Below are 17,938 nucleotides of genomic sequence, written 5' to 3' on the forward strand. Positions count from 1 at the left end.
TGAGATGACTCAGGGCCTGCTGTAGACAGAGGGGTAGAGGGTAACCACAACGCTGTGTATGTACTATGAGGGGAACCCCAAACACACCCTTCTCTCTACTGTCTTCAACCTTGATACGCTTCAGAAACGTAGACCTGGGAGAGAGGGAGAGAGAGAGGGGGATAAGATGTGTGTGTGTGTGTGTGTGTGTGTGTGTGTGTGTGTGTGTGTGTGTGTGTGTGTGTGTGTGTGTGTGTGTGTGTGTGTGTGTGTGTGTGTGTGTGTGTGTGTGTGTGTACCTACCAGGTCCAACCATGTTTGTCAGACGTGGAGTATTTCTCCATGATGGCTGTGAGTCGGAGCAGAGAGAACTTCTTGAGCAAGCTGAGCTGGACAGCTGATTGGGTACTGATCTGTAGTGAGGAGTATGATTGGCTCAGACGGTCAGACAGGCGGAAGCTCGGCCACCGGTGACTAGAGAGCGAGAGAGAGAGAGAGAGAGAGAGAGAGAGACACAGATAGACAGAGAGACAGAGAGAGAGAGACGGAGAGAGACAGAGAGAGAGAGATGTTAACACATGTTTCCCATGCCAATAAAGCCCTTGAATTGAATTGAGAGAGAGAGAGACAGAGAGAGAGAGAGGCTCCTTATATGGCTGTGAATGTGCCGTGAACGAGCTTATGCTCTCTGCAGTTCGTCCAAGATGTCTGCAGCATTGAGACGTGTTTGTAGGCATATCATTGGAAGATTGGCCATAAGAGACTACATTTGCCAGGGGTCCGCCCAGTGTCCTTTGTCTAAATTGGTGCGTAATTCTCAGCTGCAATCATTTTACGATTCAGAGGGAGAAGCACACTTCCAGGAACGATACATCATCATTGAAGAGATATGTAGAAAAACACCTTGAGGATTGATTCTAAACAACGTTTTGTTTCAGTCGATATTATGGAGTTATTTTGGAAAAAGTTTGGCGATTTTATAACTGAATTTTCAGTTTGTTTTGGTAGCCAAACATGATGCAGAAAACGGACCGATTTCTCATGCACAAATAATCTTTCAGGAAAACTGAACATTTGCTATCTAACTGAGAGTCTCCTCATTGAAAACATCCGAAGTTCTTCAAAGGTAAATTATTTATTTGAATGTTTTTCTGTTTTTTGTGAAAATGTTGCCTGCTAATGCTAACGCTAAATGCTAATGCTAACGCTAAATGCTAAATGCTAGTTTTGCTATGGTTGAGAAGCATATTTTTGAAAATCTGAGATGACAGTGTTGTTAACAAAAGGCTAAGCTTGAGAGCTAGCATATTGATTTAATTTCATTTTTGCGATTTTCATGAATAGTTAACGTTGCGTTATGGTAATGAGCTTGAGACTGTATTCACGATCCCGGATCCGGATTCTGCTCGACGCAACAGGAAGTTAAAAGACTAGTTGTTTATGTTTCTTCTCAACAAGTTTAAAACGTTCATCTCAGAGAGACTGACCAGGATACATAAAGGTTACGTTAGAGAGACAGACACTCACTGTGGTCTCGTAAGGGAAGCTCCCACTCCAGAGTCTCTCCTCTCTCTGGTCCCTGTAGGGTCTGTATCATTTAGGGAGACCCCGTCTCTCTCACCCTCTCCCCCCTCCTCCTCGTTCCCTGCCTCCCCCTCCGTCAGCATGCTGCGACTCCAGTGGTCAACCATCTGCTGCAGGCCACTGACGTGACTGATGATGTCATCCAGGTGGGGGAACAGGTGATCGTCTCGGTCCACATCCAGCAGGTCACCTATGGACGTGTACAGGTGAGACCCGGGGACGTTGTCATACACACTCACCCTGCTGCCCCGCGGAGCTCCAGGACAGGGAGGCTTCTTGGACAGAGCCGTGCCCTCCCAGGGGGAGCCTTGACTGGTGTAGAGCGGAGAGGGAGAGGGGGTCTGGTGCTGGTGGTCGGTGACAGGGGCTAGGCTCTCTATAGACAGGGCTTTGGGGAAGGTGCCTGGTTTGTGGTCCTTGGGGATGTGGACCAGCAGGTCCTCGTATGAGCGGAAGTGGAAGTGGTTCCTGCTGAACGGTTGTTGTGCTTCAGTCCTCCGGCCATGGGAGGCGCCAGAGAGCAGCTCCGTGTCTTCTAGGTAAACACGTCCTCTTTTAGGCCGGGGCTTAGAGACTCTCTGCCTCACACTAGGACTCATGGAACTCACACTGCTTGTCTCTGATTGGCCCTCGCTGCCGTCTCCATGGGCAACATGGGACGTGATGTTGTCTGATTGGTGGAGAGGATGAGGACTGCCATCTGATTGGTTAATGGGGACACAGTGGAGTGTCTGTAGTGCCTGGGGCTCCTGCCCCTGTAAGACCGGCCCACTGATGACCAGAGCACGTCCACTTCCTGTCTTCCTCCTGAAGGACGGCCCCCACGAACGCATCATCTCCATGCGATGCAGGAAGGACTTCGCCGGACTCCGCCCACCCTGGCCATGACGGCTGCTTTCGATTGGTAGAGAGTTGTAGTGGGACATGTCCCTCGGAGGCTGGTAAAAACAATAATTAAATATATATAATTACTCGCTTTACACATCAGCAAGATCACTAACAATCACATCTCAAAATAGGGCTACTTAATGATAGATCCCTTACTTCAAAGGCAGTTATAGTCAATCAACTAATCACTGATCATAATCTTGATGTGATTGGCCTGACTGAAACATGGCTTAAGCCTGATGGATTTACTGTGTTAAATGAGGCCTCACCTCCTGGCTACACTAGTGACCATATCTCCCCGCGTATCCCGCAAAGGCGGAGGTGTTGCTAACATTTACGACAGCAAATGTCAATTTACAACAAACAAAATGATGTGTTCATCTTTTGAGCTTCTCATCATGAAATCTATGCAGCTCAATCACTTTTTATAGCTACTGTTTACAGGCCTCCTGGGCCATATACAGCGTTCCTCACTGAGTTCCCTGAATTCCTATCGGACCTTGTAGTCATAGCAGATAATATTCACATTTTTGGTGACTTTAATATTCACATGGAAAAGTCCACAGACCCACTCCAAAAGGCTTTCGGAGCCATCATCGACTCAGTGGGTTTTGTCCAACATGTCTCTGGACCCACTCACTGTCACAGTCATACTCTGGACCTAGTTTTGTCCCATGGAATAAATGTTGTGGATCTTAATGTTTTTCCTCATAATCCTGGACTATCGGACCACCATTTTATTACGTTTGCAATCGCAACAAATAATCTGCTCAGACCCCAACCAAGGAGTATCAAAAGCTGTGCTATAAATTCTCAGACAACACAAAGATTCCTAGATGCCCTTCCAGACTCCCTCCACCTACCCAAGGACGTCAGAGGACAAACATCAGTTACCCACCTAACTGAGGAACTCAATTTAACCTTGCGTAATACCCTAGATGCAGTTGCACCCCTAAAAACTAAAAACATTTATCATAATAAACTAGCTCCCTGGTACTCAGAAAATACCCTGAAGAAATTTTGAACAGAAATGGCACCACACCAAACTGGAAGTCTTCTGAAAGACCGTATCGAAGAGCCCTTACTCGAATCTATTTTTACAACTTATGTGAGGACAATTAGAACAATCCAAAATGTATTTTTGATGCAAAAAAAGCAGCATTCCCCAAGAGAGGATGGCTTTCACTTCAGCAGTGATAAATTCATTAACTTCTTTGAGGAAAAGATCATGATCATTAGAAAATTACAAATTACGGACTCCTCTTTAAATCTGTGTATTTCTCGAAAGCTCAGTTGTCCTGAGTCAACTCTGCCAGGACCTAGATCAAGGGAGACACTCAAGTGGCAGTAATAAAGCCTCTCTATATTGAATTTGTGCTAAACACAGCTGCTAGAATCTTGACAAGAACCAAAAATTGGATCATATTACTCCAGTGCTAGCCTCCCTACACAGGCAAGGGCTAGCCTCCTGTTAAGGCAAGGGCTGATTTCAAGGTTTTACTGCCAACCTACAAAGCATTACATGGGCTTGCTCCTACCTATCTCTCTGATTTGGTCCTTCCGTACATACCTACACGTACGCTACGGTCACGAGACGCAGGCCTCCTAATTGTCCCTAGAATATCTAAGCGGTCTCAACCTTTAAGTCTTTACTGAAGACTCATCTCTTCAGTGGATCATATGATTGAGTGGAGGGGTGCGTCACTTGAGTGGGCTGAGTCACTGGATGTGATCTTCCTGTCTGGGTTGGCGCCCCCACTTGGGTTGTGCCGTGGTGGAGATCTTTGTGGGCTATACTCTGCCTTGTCTCAGGATGGTAAGTTGGTGGTTGAAGATATCCCTCTAGTGGTGTGGGGGCTGTGCTCTGGCAAAGTGGGTGGGGTTATATCCTTCCTGTTTGGCCCTGTCCGGGGGTGTCCTCGGACGGGGCCACAGTGTCTCCTGACCCCTCCTGTCTCAGCCTCCAGTATTTATGCTGCAGTAGTTTATGTGTCGGGGGGCTAGGGTCAGTCAAGTCTGTTATATCTTATCCGGTGTCCTGTGTGAATTTAAGAATGCTCTCTCTTAATTCTCTCTTTCTCTCGGAGGAGGACTTGAGCCCTAGGACCATGCCTCAGAACTACCTGGCATGATGACTCCTTGCTGTCCCCAGGCCACCTGGCCGTGCTGCTTCTCCAGTTTAAACTGTTCTGCCTGCGGCTATGGAACCCTGACCTGTTCACCGGACGTGCTACCTGTCCCAGACCTGTGTTTTCAACTCTCTAGAGACAGCAGGAGCGGTAGAGATACTCTTAATGATCGGCTTTGAAAAGCCAACTGACATGTAGTCCTGAGGTGCTGACCTGTTGCAACCTCTACAACAACTGTGATTATTATTATTTGACCCTGCTGGTCATCCATTAACATCTTGGCCATGTTCTGTTATAATCTCCACCCGGCACAGCCAGAAGAAGACTGGCCACCCCTCATAGCCTGGTTCCTCTCGAGGTTTCTTCCTAGGTTCTGGCCTTTCTAGGGAGTTTTTTCTAGCCACCGTGCTTCTACACCTGCATTGCTTGCTGTTTGGGTTTTTAGGCTGGGTTTCTGTACAGCACTTTGAGATATCAGCTGATGTAAAGATAATAAATACATTTGATTGATTGAGTACATGAGATATAGGAGGCAGACATGAAGACAGACGTACCTGGTAGGGCCCGACCAGCGATGCCATAGAGAACGAGTCAGGGAGCATGGCTCCTGGAGACTCTTGGCTGTGAAGAGAGGATATATCCATGATCTCTGGTTCGCTGATGTCCGTTAAGACGCTCTCACTGCTCAACGTGCTCCGCAGGAGTCCCTCCCCCGCGCCCTGACACCCCTCAGGGCTGCTCTCATTGGGCGAGCCCAGCAGGAAGTGCATGTCCTGGAGGCGGGACCAGCGCCGGCTGTTCCACTCAAAGGTCCATCTCTTACTGATGGCCAGCGGGTCCTCGTCTGAATCATCAGTCTGGAGACAAAGTATATTTTATTACAGCATGTATTTACTATAGACCGTTTTCCACACGACACACTAAGAAAGCGATCTGTGCCCAACATAACCCCGATTTATATTTTCATAACTTCATTACCCCACAAAATAACTTTGAACATGGAGAGGCTTTTGTTTTTGTCGCTACCGTTCTATAAGAGCGACTGTTCTGCCACCAACTTGCGCGGAAAAACGCAGAAAGGGATCTATTGCAAGACACATTTCTCAATCGAAAAAAACGACTTTATGAAAATCACAAAAACACTCAATATTTTGAGTTAAAAAAAATAAATAAATAAAAAACGGCTTATTGTTATAAATGGGTCAAAGTGCAACAACAAAAGCTTTGGTTATTCTCATTGAATGGTGCTATATCCATAAGTTACCACATGGTGGCAGCACCGAGTAGCTTTCTGAACTGGAACAACATAAAACTCTGGCCACAATCCACTTCCCCATAATATTAATGTCTGTAGTATCATTCATTTTTCACTGATTCCAATATGACAATGAACAACAACAAAATGCTACATTTTCTCTCATCTTACCTCAGCTATACACTGGTGTTAAGATAAAAGAGAGAGAGAGAATGAGAGAGAGAGAATGAGAGAGAGAGAATGAGAGGGAGAATGAGAGAGACAATGAGAGAGAGAATGAGAGAGAGAATGAGAGAGAGAATGAGAGAGAGAGAGAGAATGAGAGAGAATGAGAAGGAGAGAGAGAGAGAGAGAGAATGAGAGAGAATGAGAGAGAATGAGAATGAGAGAGAGAGAGAAAGAGAGAGAAAGAGAGAGAAAGAGAGAGAGAGAATGAGAGAATGAGAGAGAAAGAATGAGAGAATGAGAGAGAAAGAATGAGAGAATGAGAGAGAAAGAATGAGAGAATGAGAGAGAAAGAATGAGAGAATGAGAGAATGAGAGAGAAAGAGAGAGAGAGAGAAAGAGAGAGAGAGAATGAGAGAATGAGAGAGAAAGAATGAGAGAATGAGAGAGAAAGAGAGAGAGAGAATGAGATAAAGAATGAGAGAGCGAGAGAGAAAGAGAGAGAGAGAGAGAAAGAGAGAGAAAGAATGAGAGAATGAGAGAGAAAGAATGAGAGAATGAGAGAGAAAGAGTGAGATAAAGAATGAGAGAGCGAGAGAGAGAGAGAGAGAGAGATAAAGAATGACAGACAGACAGACAGACAGACAGACAGACAGACAGACAGACAGACAGACAGACAGACAGACAGACCACCCTGCATACCACCCTGCATACCACCCTGCATAACACCCTGCATACCACCCTGCATACCACCCTGCATAACACCCTGCATACCACCCTGCATACCACCCTGCATACCACCCTGCATACCACCCTGCATACCACTGCTTGCTTGCTTCTGAAGCTAAGTAGGGTTGGTCCTGGTCGGTCCCTGGATGGGAGACCAGATGCTGCTGGAAGTGGTGCTGGAGGGCCAGTAGGAGGCACTCTTTCCTCTGGTCTAAACAAAATATCCCAATGCCCCAGGGCAGTGATTGGGGACACTGCCCTGTTTAGGGTGCCGTCTTTTGGATGGGACGTTAAACGGGTGTCCTGACTCTCTGAGGTCATTAAAGATCCCATGGCACTTATCGTAAGAGTAGGGGTGTTAACCCCGGTGTCCTGGCTAAATTCCCAATCTGGCCCTCAAACCATCACGGTCACCTAATAATTCCCAGTTTACATTTCGCTCATTCATCCCCCCACCTCTCCCCTGTAACTATTCCCCAGGTCATTGCTGTAAATGAGAACGTGTTCTCAGTCACCTTACCTGGTAAAATAACAGATAAATAAATAAATCTTCCCCTACTATTTGTACTACAACTATTGGCACATTGCTAAAACTCTGATAAAATAACACCTGAAATGTCTCTATCTTTTTTATAACCTCTCTCAGCGTAATATTTACTGCTAAAATCTGTTGATCTGTATCCCCTCACTTTTGTTAATCTAACTTGTAAACATGTTTCCCATGCCAATAAAGCCCCTTTGAATAGAACGAAGAAGGATCGAGGAACTCACTTTCTTCCTGCGGCGGCTGACGTCTAGTTTCATGGAGAAACACCTGTTCAGGGTGTTGAGACGTCTGGAAGAACAACACAGAGAGAGACATTCCTCAGGTCACACAGAGAGAGAGACATTCCTCAGGTCACACAGAGAGAGACATTCCTTCCGTCACACAGAGAGAGACATTCCTCAGGTCACACAGAGAGAGACATTCCTTCCGTCACACAGAGAGAGACATTCCTCAGGTCACACAGAGAGAGACATTCCTCAGGTCACACAGAGAGAGACATTCCTTCCGTCACACAGAGAGAGACATTCCTCAGGTCACACAGAGAGAGACATTCCTCAGGTCACACAGAGAGAGACATTCCTTCCGTCACACAGAGAGAGACATTCCTCAGGTCACACAGAGAGAGACATTCCTTCCGTCACACAGAGAGAGACATTCCTCAGGTCACACAGAGAGAGACATTCCTCAGGTCACACAGAGAGAGACATTCCTCAGGTCACACAGAGAGAGACATTCCTCAGGTCACACAGAGAAAATCAAATCAAATCAAATTTTATTTGTCACATACACATGGTTAGCAGATGTTAAATGCGAGTGTAGCGAAATGCTTGTGCTTCTAGTTCCGACAATGCAGTGATAACCAACAAGTAATCTAACTAACAATTCCAAAACTACTGTCTTATACACAGTGTAAGGGGATAAAGAATATGTACATAAGGATATATGAATGAGTGATGGTACAGAGCAGCATACAGTAGATGGTATCGAGTACAGTATATACATATGAGATGAGTGTGTAGACAAAGTAAACAAAGTGGCATAGTTAAAGTGGCTAGTGATACATGTGTTACATAAGGATGCAGTCGATAATGTAGAGTACAGTATACACATATGCATATGAGATGAATAATGTAGGGTAAGTAACATTATATAAGGTAGCATTGTTTAAAGTGGCTAGTGATATATTTACATAATTCCCATCAATTCCCATTATTAAAATGGCTGGAGTTGGGTCAGTGTCAATGACAGTGTGTTGGCAGCAGCCACTCACTGTTAGCAGCCACATCACAGAGAGAGAGACATTCCTTATGTCACACAGAGAGAGACATTCCTTACGTCACATAGAGAGAGATATTTCTTATATCACACAGAGAGACATTCCTTATGTCACACAGAGAGACATTCCTTATGTCACACAGAGAGACATTCCTTATGTCACACAGAGAGACATTGCACTTTATCATGGGATTACTACCCATCTCCCTGTATGGGATTACTACCCATCTCCCTGAACTTTATCATGGGATTAGAACCCATCTCCAGAAACTGTATAATGGGATTAGTACCCATCTCCCTGCACTTTATCATGGGAATAGAACCCATCTCCCTGCACTTTATCATGGGATTACTACCCATCTCCAGAAACTTTATCATGGGATTAGAACCCATCTCCCTGCACTTTATCATGGGATTACTACCCATCTCCCTGAACTTTATAATGGGATTACTACCCATCTCCCTGAACTTTATCATGGGAATAGAACCCATCTCCCTGAACTTTATCATGGGATTAGAACCCATCTCCCTGAATTTTATCATGGGATTACTACCCATCTCCCTGAACTTTATCATGGGATTACTACCCATCTCCCTGAACTTTATCATGGGAATAGAACCCATCACCCTGAACTTTATCATGGGATTACTACCCATCTCCCTGAACATTATCATGGGATTACTACCCATCTCCCTGAACTTTATCATGGGATTAGAACCCATCTCCAGAAACTGTATCATGGGATTAGTACCCATCTCCCTGCACTTTATCATGGGAATAGAACCCATCTCCCTGCACTTTATCATGGGATTAGAACCCATCTCCCTGAACTTTATCATGGGATTACTACCCATCTCCCTGAACTTTATCATGGGATTACTACCCATCTCCCTGAACTTTATAATGGGATTACTACCCATCTCCCTGAACTTTATAATGGGATTACTACCCATCTCCCTGAACTTTATTATGGGATTAGAACCCATCTCCCTGAACTTTATCATGGGATTACTACCCATCTCCCTGAACTTTATCATGGGATTACTACCCATCTCCCTGAACTTTATCATGGGATTACTACCCATCTCCCTGAACTTTATCATGGGATTACTACCCATCTCCCTGAACTTTATCATGGGATTACTACCCATCTCCCTGAACTTTATCATGGGATTACTACCCATCTCCCTGAACTTTATCATGGGATTAGAACCCATCTCCCTGTATGGGATTACTACCCATCTCCCTGCACTTTATCATGGGATTAGAACCCATCTCCCTGAACTTTATCATGGGATTAGAACCCATCTCCAGAAACTTTATCATGGGATTAGTACCCATCTCCCTGAACTTTATCATGGGAATAGAACCCATCTCCCTGCACTTTATCATGGGATTAGAACCCATCTCCAGAAACTTTATCATGGGATATACTACCCATCTCCCTGAACTTTATTATGGGATTGGAACCCATCTCCCTGAACTTTATCATGGGATTACTACCCATCTCCCTGAACTTTATCATGGGATTAGAACCCATCTCCCTGAACTTTATCATGGGATTACTACCCATCTCCCTGAACTTTATCATGGGATTAGAACCCATCTCCCTGCACTTTATCATGGGATTAGAACCCATCTCCCTGAACTTTATCATGGGATTACTACCCATCTCCCTGAACTTTATTATGGGATTAGAACCCATCTCCCTGAACTTTATCATGGGATTACTACCCATCTCCCTGAACTTTATCATGGGATTAGAACCCATCTCCCTGAACTTTATCATGGGATTACTACCCATCTCCCTGAACTTTATCATGGGATTACTACCTGTATGGGATTATCTCCCTGAACTTTATCATGGGATTAGAACCCATCTCCTGAACTTTATCATGGGATTACTACCCATCTCCAGAAACTTTATCATGGGATTACTACCCATCTCCCTGAACTTTATCATGGGATTAGAACCCATCTCCCTGAACTTTATCATGGGATTAGAACCCATCTCCAGAAACCTTATCATGGGATATACTACCCATCTCCCTGAACTTTATTATGGGATTAGAACCCATCTCCCTGAACTTTATCATGGGATTACTACCCATCTCCCTGAACTTTATCATGGGATTAGAACCCATCTCCCTGAACTTTATCATGGGATTAGAACCCATCTCCCTGAACTTTATCATGGGATTACTACCCATCTCCCTGAACTTTATAATGGGATTACTACCCATCTCCCTGTATGGGATTAGAACCCATCTCCCTGAACTTTATCATGGGATTACTACCCATCTCCCTGAACTTTATTATGGGATTAGAACCCATCTCCCTGAACTTTATCATGGGATTACTACCCATCTCCCTGAACTTTATCATGGGATTAGAACCCATCTCTCTGAACTTCATCATGGGATTACTACCTATCTCCCTGAACTTTATCATGGGATTACTACCCATCTCCCTGAACTTTATCATGGGATTACTACCCATCTCCCTGAACTTTATCATGGGATTACTACCCATCTCCCTGAACATTATCATGGGATTACTACCCATCTCCCTGAACTTTATCATGGGATTAGAACCCATCTCCAGAAACTGTATCATGGGATTAGTACCCATCTCCCTGCACTTTATCATGGGAATAGAACCCATCTCCCTGCACTTTATCATGGCTTTTACAACCCATCTGTTTGAACTTTATCATGGGATTAGGCTACCCATCTTGAACTTTATCAGCATTTGAGATCTCCCTGACTTTATAATGGGCTTATAAATAAATTTGATTTGATTTGATCTTGATTTATCATGGGATTAGAACCCATCTCCAGAAACCTTATCATGGGATTACTACCCATCTCCCTGAACTTTATTATGGGATTATGGGAACCCATCTCCCTGAACTTTATCATGGGATTACTACCCATCTCCCTGAACTTTATAATGGGATTACTACCCATCTCCCTGAACTTTATCATGGGATTACTACCCATCTCCTGAACTTTATCATGGGATTAGAACCCATCTCCTGAAACTTTATCATGGGATTAGTACCCATCTCCCTGAACTTTATAATGGGATTAGAACCCATCTCCCTGTATGCTTTTACTACCCATCTCTGGGTTTCTGAACTTTATCATGGGATTATAAACCCATCTGATTTGATTTGAACTTTATCATGGGATTAGAACCCATCTCCTGAACTTTATCATGGGATTACTACCCATCTCCCTGAACTTTATCATGGGATTAGAACCCATCTCCCTGAACTTTATAATGGGATTACTACCCATCTCCCTGAACTTTATCATGGGATTACTACCCATCTCCCTGAACTTTATCATGGGATTAGAACCCATCTCCCTGAACTTTATCATGGGATTACTACCCATCTCCCTGAACTTTATAATGGGATTACTACCCATCTCCCTGTATGGGATTACTACCCATCTCCCTGAACTTTATCATGGGATTACTACCCATCTCCCTGAACTTTATCATGGGATTAGAACCCATCTCCCTGTATGGGATTACTACCCATCTCCCTGCACTTTATCATGGGATTAGAACCCATAGAACCCAGGTCACACAGAGAGAGACATTGTTATAGCAGTTGCTGTTATAGCAGAAAAGAGGGGACCAACTCCATTTAATGCCCATGATTTTGGAATGAGATGTTCGACGAGTAGGTGTCCACATACTTATGGTCATGTAGTGTATTTCCCTCAGATTAAAAAGACCCACAAAGAATTAGAAAACAAATCCAGTCAATAAAACATTGATAAACTCCATATCTGTTATGTGAAATACCACAGTGCAATATCACAGCAGCAAGATGTGTGACCCCATGACAAAAGGTTAGCCAGTGAGGAACACAAAGGTAGCCTAGTGGTTAGAGTGTGGAGGGGGAAGGTAGTCTAGTGGTTAGAGTGTAGGGGGGGGCAGGTAGTCTAGTGGTTAGAGTGTGGAGGGGGAAGGTAGTCTAGTGGTTAGAGTGTAGGGGGCGGTAGGTGGTCTAGTGGTTAGAGTGTAGGGGGGGGCAGGTAGTCTAGTGGTTAGAGTGTAGGGGGGGCAGGTAGTCTAGTGGTTAGAGTGGGGGGGGCAGGTAGTCTAGTGGTTAGAGTGTAGGGGGGCAGGTAGTCTAGTGGTTAGAGTGAGGGGGGCAGGTAGTCTAGTGGTTAGAGTGAGGGGGCGGTAGTCTAGTGGTTAGAGTGTAGGGGGGCAGGTAGTCTAGTGGTTAGAGTGTAGGGGGGCAGGTAGTCTAGTGGTTAGAGTGTAGGGGGGCAGGTAGTCTAGTGGTTAGAGTGTAGGGGGGGCAGGTAGTCTAGTGGTTAGAGTGTAGGGGGGGCGGTAGGTAGTCTAGTGGTTAGAGGGTAGGGGGCAGGTAGTCTAGTGGTTAGAGAGTAGGGGGGCAGGTAGTCTAGTGGTTAGAGTGGGGGGGGGCAGGTAGTCTAGTGGTTAGAGTGTAGGGGGGGCAGGTAGTCTAGTGGTTAGAGTGTAGGGGGGGCAGGTAGTCTAGTGGTTAGAGTGTAGGGGGGCAGGTAGTCTAGTGGTTAGAGTGTAGAGTGGGGGGCAGCTAGTCTAGTGGTTAGAGTGTAGGGGCGGCAGGTAGACTAGTGGTTAGAGTGTAGAGCTCAGCAGGAAGTGACAGCTGTCATTGTAAATAAGAGTTTGTTCTTCAAGTTCAATAAAGGTTACATTTTAAAAACTGTAAAAAAGCAAACTGACTGTTTGGATGCAACAGAAGGTGTTTCCCATACTCATGTTATAGTATATTTCACCAGGGCGCTGAGGTGTCGTGTACGTAGAGGACGCCTGCAGTTGCATGTAACATCCAAACAGCCACTTAGCTAGCTAGCATGTCATGGATAGCGTTACTCTGAATAGGTTTCACTTCCTGCTGAGCTTAAAATGGTCATAGGGCTCCTTAAGCATAAAGATAAATGGGAATAAAGGTACCAGCACTATAATGTAGTATAATGATATAACACAACCAGGGGACTATAATGTAGTATAATGATATAACACAACCAGGGGACTATAATGATATAACACAACCAGGGAACTATAATGATATAACACAACCAGGGGACTATAATGTAGTATAATGATATAACACAACCAGGGGGCTATAATGATATAACACAACCAGGGAACTATATAACACAACCAGGGGACTATAATGATATAACACAACCAGGGGACTATAATGATATAACACAACCAGGGGACTATAATGTAGTATAATGATATAACACAACCAGGGGACTATAATGTAGTATAATGATATAACACAACCAGGGGACTATAATGATATAACACAACCAGGGAACTATAATGATATAACACAACCAGGGAGCTATAATGATATAACACAACCAGGGGACTATAATGATATATAACTATAATGATATAACAACCAGGGGACTATAATGATATAACACAACCAGGGGACTATAATGATATAACACAACCAGGGGACTATAATGATATAACACAACCAGGGGACTATAATGATATAACACAACCAGGGGACTATAATGATATAACACAACCAGGGGACTATAATGATATAACACAACCAGGGGACTATAATGATATAACACAACCAGGGGCTATAATGATATAACACAACCAGGGGACTATAATGATATAACACAACCAGGGGACTATAATGATATAACACAACCAGGGGACTATAATGATATAACACAACCAGGGGACTATAATGATATAACACAACCAGGGGACTATAATGATATAACACAACCAGGGGACTATAATGATATAACACAACCAGGGGACTATAATGATATAACACAACCAGGGGCTATAATGATATAACACAACCAGGGAACTATAATGATATAACACAACCAGGGGACTATAATGATATAACACAACCAGGGGACTATAATGATATAACACAACCAGGGGACTATAATGATATAACACAACCAGGGGACTATAATGATATAACACAACCAGGGGACTATAATGATATAACACAACCAGGGAACTATAATGATATAACACAACCAGGGGACTATAATGTAGTATAATGATATAACACAACCAAATCAAATCAAATCAAATTTATTTATATAGCCCTTCGTACATCAGCTGATATCTCAAAGTGCTGTACAGAAACCCAGCCTAAAACCCCAAACAGCAAACAATGCAGGTGTAAAAGCACGGTGGCTAGGAAAAACTCCCTAGAAAGGCCAAAACCTAGGAAGAAACCTAGAGAGGAACCAGGGAACTATAATGATATAACACAACCAGGGGACTATAATGTAGTATAATGATATAACACAACCAGGGAACTATAATGTAGTATAATGATATAACACAACCAGGGAACTATAATGATATAACACAACCAGGGGACTATAATGTAGTATAATGATATAACACAACCAGGGGACTATAATGATATAACACAACCAGGGGGCTATAATGATATAACACAACCAGGGGACTATAATGTAGTATAATGATATAACACAACCAGGGAACTATAATGATATAACACAACCAGGGAACTATAATGATATAACACAACCAGGGAGCTATAATGATATAACACAACCAGGGGACTATAATGATATAACACAACCAGGGGACTATAATGATATAACACAACCAGGGGACTATAATGATATAACACAACCAGGGGGCTATAATGATATAACACAACCAGGGGCTATAATGATATAACACAACCAGGGGACTATAATGATATAACACAACCAGGGGACTATAATGTAGTATAATGATATAACACAACCAGGGGCTATAATGATATAACACAACCAGGGGGCTATAATGATATAACACAACCAGGGGACTATAATGATATAACACAACCAGGGGACTATAATGATATAACACAACCAGGGGACTATAATGATATAACACAACCAGGGGACTATAATGTAGTATAATGATATAACACAACCAGGGGACTATAATGTAGTATAATGATATAACACAACCAGGGGCTATAATGATATAACACAACCAGGGGACTATAATGATATAACACAACCAGGGGGCTATAATGATATAACACAACCAGGGGGCTATAATGATATAACACAACCAGGGGACTATAATGATATAACACAACCAGGGGACTATAATGATATAACACAACCAGGGGACTATAATGATATAACACAACCAGGGGACTATAATGTAGTATAATGATATAACACAACCAGGGAACTATAATGTAGTATAATGATATAACACAACCAGGGAACTATAATGTAGTATAATGATATAACACAACCAGGGGACTATAATGATATAACACAACCAGGGGGCTATAATGATATAACACAACCAGGGGACTATAATGATATAACACAACCAGGGGGCTATAATGATATAACACAACCAGGGGCTATAATGATATAACACAACCAGGGGCTATAATGATATAACACAACCAGGGGCTATAATGATATAACACAACCAGGGGACTATAATGATATAACACAACCAGGGGCTATAATGATATAACACAACCAGGGAACTATAATGATATAACACAACCAGGGGGCTATAATGATATAACACAACCAGGGGACTATAATGATATAACACAACCAGGGGACTATAATGTAGTATAATGATATAACACAACCAGGGGACTATAATGATATAACACAACCAGGGGACTATAATGATATAACACAACCAGGGGGCTATAATGATATAACACAACCAGGGGACTATAATGATATAACACAACCAGGGGACTATAATGATATAACACAACCAGGGGACTATAATGTAGTATAATGATATAACACAACCAGGGGACTATAATGATATAACACAACCAGGGGACTATAATGTAGTATAATGATATAACACAACCAGGGGACTATAATGATATAACACAACCAGGGAACTATAATGATATAACACAACCAGGGGACTATAATGTAGTATAATGATATAACACAACCAGGGGGCTATAATGATATAACACAACCAGGGAACTATAATGATATAACACAACCAGGGGACTATAATGATATAACACAACCAGGGAGCATATGAATACTAGTCCATCTCGAGACAGAGGGCAGAACTATGTCAAACACTCCTGGTGTTAGTGTGTGTGTGTGTGTGTGTGTGTGTGTGTGTGTGTGTGTGTGTGTGTGTGTGTGTGTGTGTGTGTGTGTGTGTGTGTGTGTGTGTGTGTGTGTGTGTGTGTGTGTGTGTGTGTGTGTGTGTGTGTGTGTGTGTGTGTGTGTGTGTGTGTGTGTGTGTGTGTGTGTGTGTGTGTTCTTACCGACACAACGGTTCGACCAGGTCTCTGTCCAAGAAGTCATGGTCCCTCCTTACTGACGAGATATCTATAGGAAACTGGGAGTCTGAGAGAGAGAGAGAGAGAGAGGGAGAGATAAGGGGAGAGAGAGATATGTGTGTATATATATATGTATATATTGTGTATGTATATATATATATATATATATATATATATATATAATATGACATTTGTAATGTCTTTACTGTTTTGAAACTGTTGTATGTGTAATGTTTACTGTTAATTTTTGTTGTTTTTCACTTTATATATTCACTTTGTATGTTGTCTACCTCACTTGCTTTGGCAATGTTAACACATGTTTCCCATGCCAATAAAGCCCTTGAATTGAATTGAATTGAATTGATAAGGGGAGACAGAGATAAGGGGGAGAGAGAGAGAGAGATACGGGGGAGAGATAAGGGGGAGAGAGAGAGATACGGGGGAGAGAGAGAGAGAGATAAGGGGGAGAGATAAGGGGAGAGAGAGAAATAAGGGGGGGAGAGAGAGATAAGGGGGAGAGATAAAGGGGAGAGAGAGAGATAAGGGGGGAGAGATAAGGGGGAGAGAGAGAGAAATCTGAACTCATCATGCATTTGCTCGCGGTTCTGCATACCCTTTTGGCCACCACGGGCAGACAGGATAACAGCTTTCTATCCCGTACAGTGGGCTGCTGTGTGTGTGCATACCTTCGTAGAGCTGGGCGTACTGTGTGTGTGCATACCTTCGTAGAGCTGGGCGTACTGTGGGAACCCTACAGCCCTTAGCCAATCACAAGCCTCGTTGGCCTCGATCTCTGGAAGAGAGGGGGGGGGGGGGCACATGAGGAATACATAGTAAAGCAGCTTTGTAAGCTGTTTTTGCTTCTGCCAATAATTCCTTTATTGATGTAAAGAATAAATGTAGAGAAAAATGAGAGAGAGAGAGAGAGTATGAGAGAGAGAGAGAGAGAGAGAGAGGAAAGAGAGAGAGAAAAGAAAAGAGAGAGAGGGGAAAGAGAGAGAGAGAAAAGAGAGAGAGAGAAGAGAGAGAGAGAAGAGAGAGAGAAAAGAAA

The 17,938-nt window shown here is 43.4% G+C and overlaps 1 protein-coding gene across 1 annotated transcript in view; it reads right to left on the bottom strand.

Annotated features, from left to right (window-relative positions):
* LOC118380151 (stAR-related lipid transfer protein 13-like) overlaps positions 1 to 17,708 on the bottom strand; it is a 65,649-nt gene extending 47,941 nt beyond the window's left edge. Inside the window, 7 exon segments of the mRNA XM_052457490.1 lie at positions 1 to 134; positions 283 to 453; positions 1,507 to 2,501; positions 5,135 to 5,437; positions 7,501 to 7,564; positions 16,873 to 16,954; positions 17,609 to 17,708. The exon segment at positions 1 to 134 is cut by the window's left edge and continues 20 nt beyond it. Coding sequence (XP_052313450.1) covers positions 1 to 134; positions 283 to 453; positions 1,507 to 2,501; positions 5,135 to 5,437; positions 7,501 to 7,564; positions 16,873 to 16,954; positions 17,609 to 17,708 — 1,849 coding nt within the window.
* Between the last annotated feature and the right edge of the window lie 230 nt (positions 17,709 to 17,938).

The sequence above is a fragment of the Oncorhynchus keta genome, chromosome 11 (assembly GCF_023373465.1).
Source record: "Oncorhynchus keta strain PuntledgeMale-10-30-2019 chromosome 11, Oket_V2, whole genome shotgun sequence".
Classification (NCBI taxonomy): Eukaryota; Metazoa; Chordata; class Actinopteri; order Salmoniformes; family Salmonidae; genus Oncorhynchus; species Oncorhynchus keta.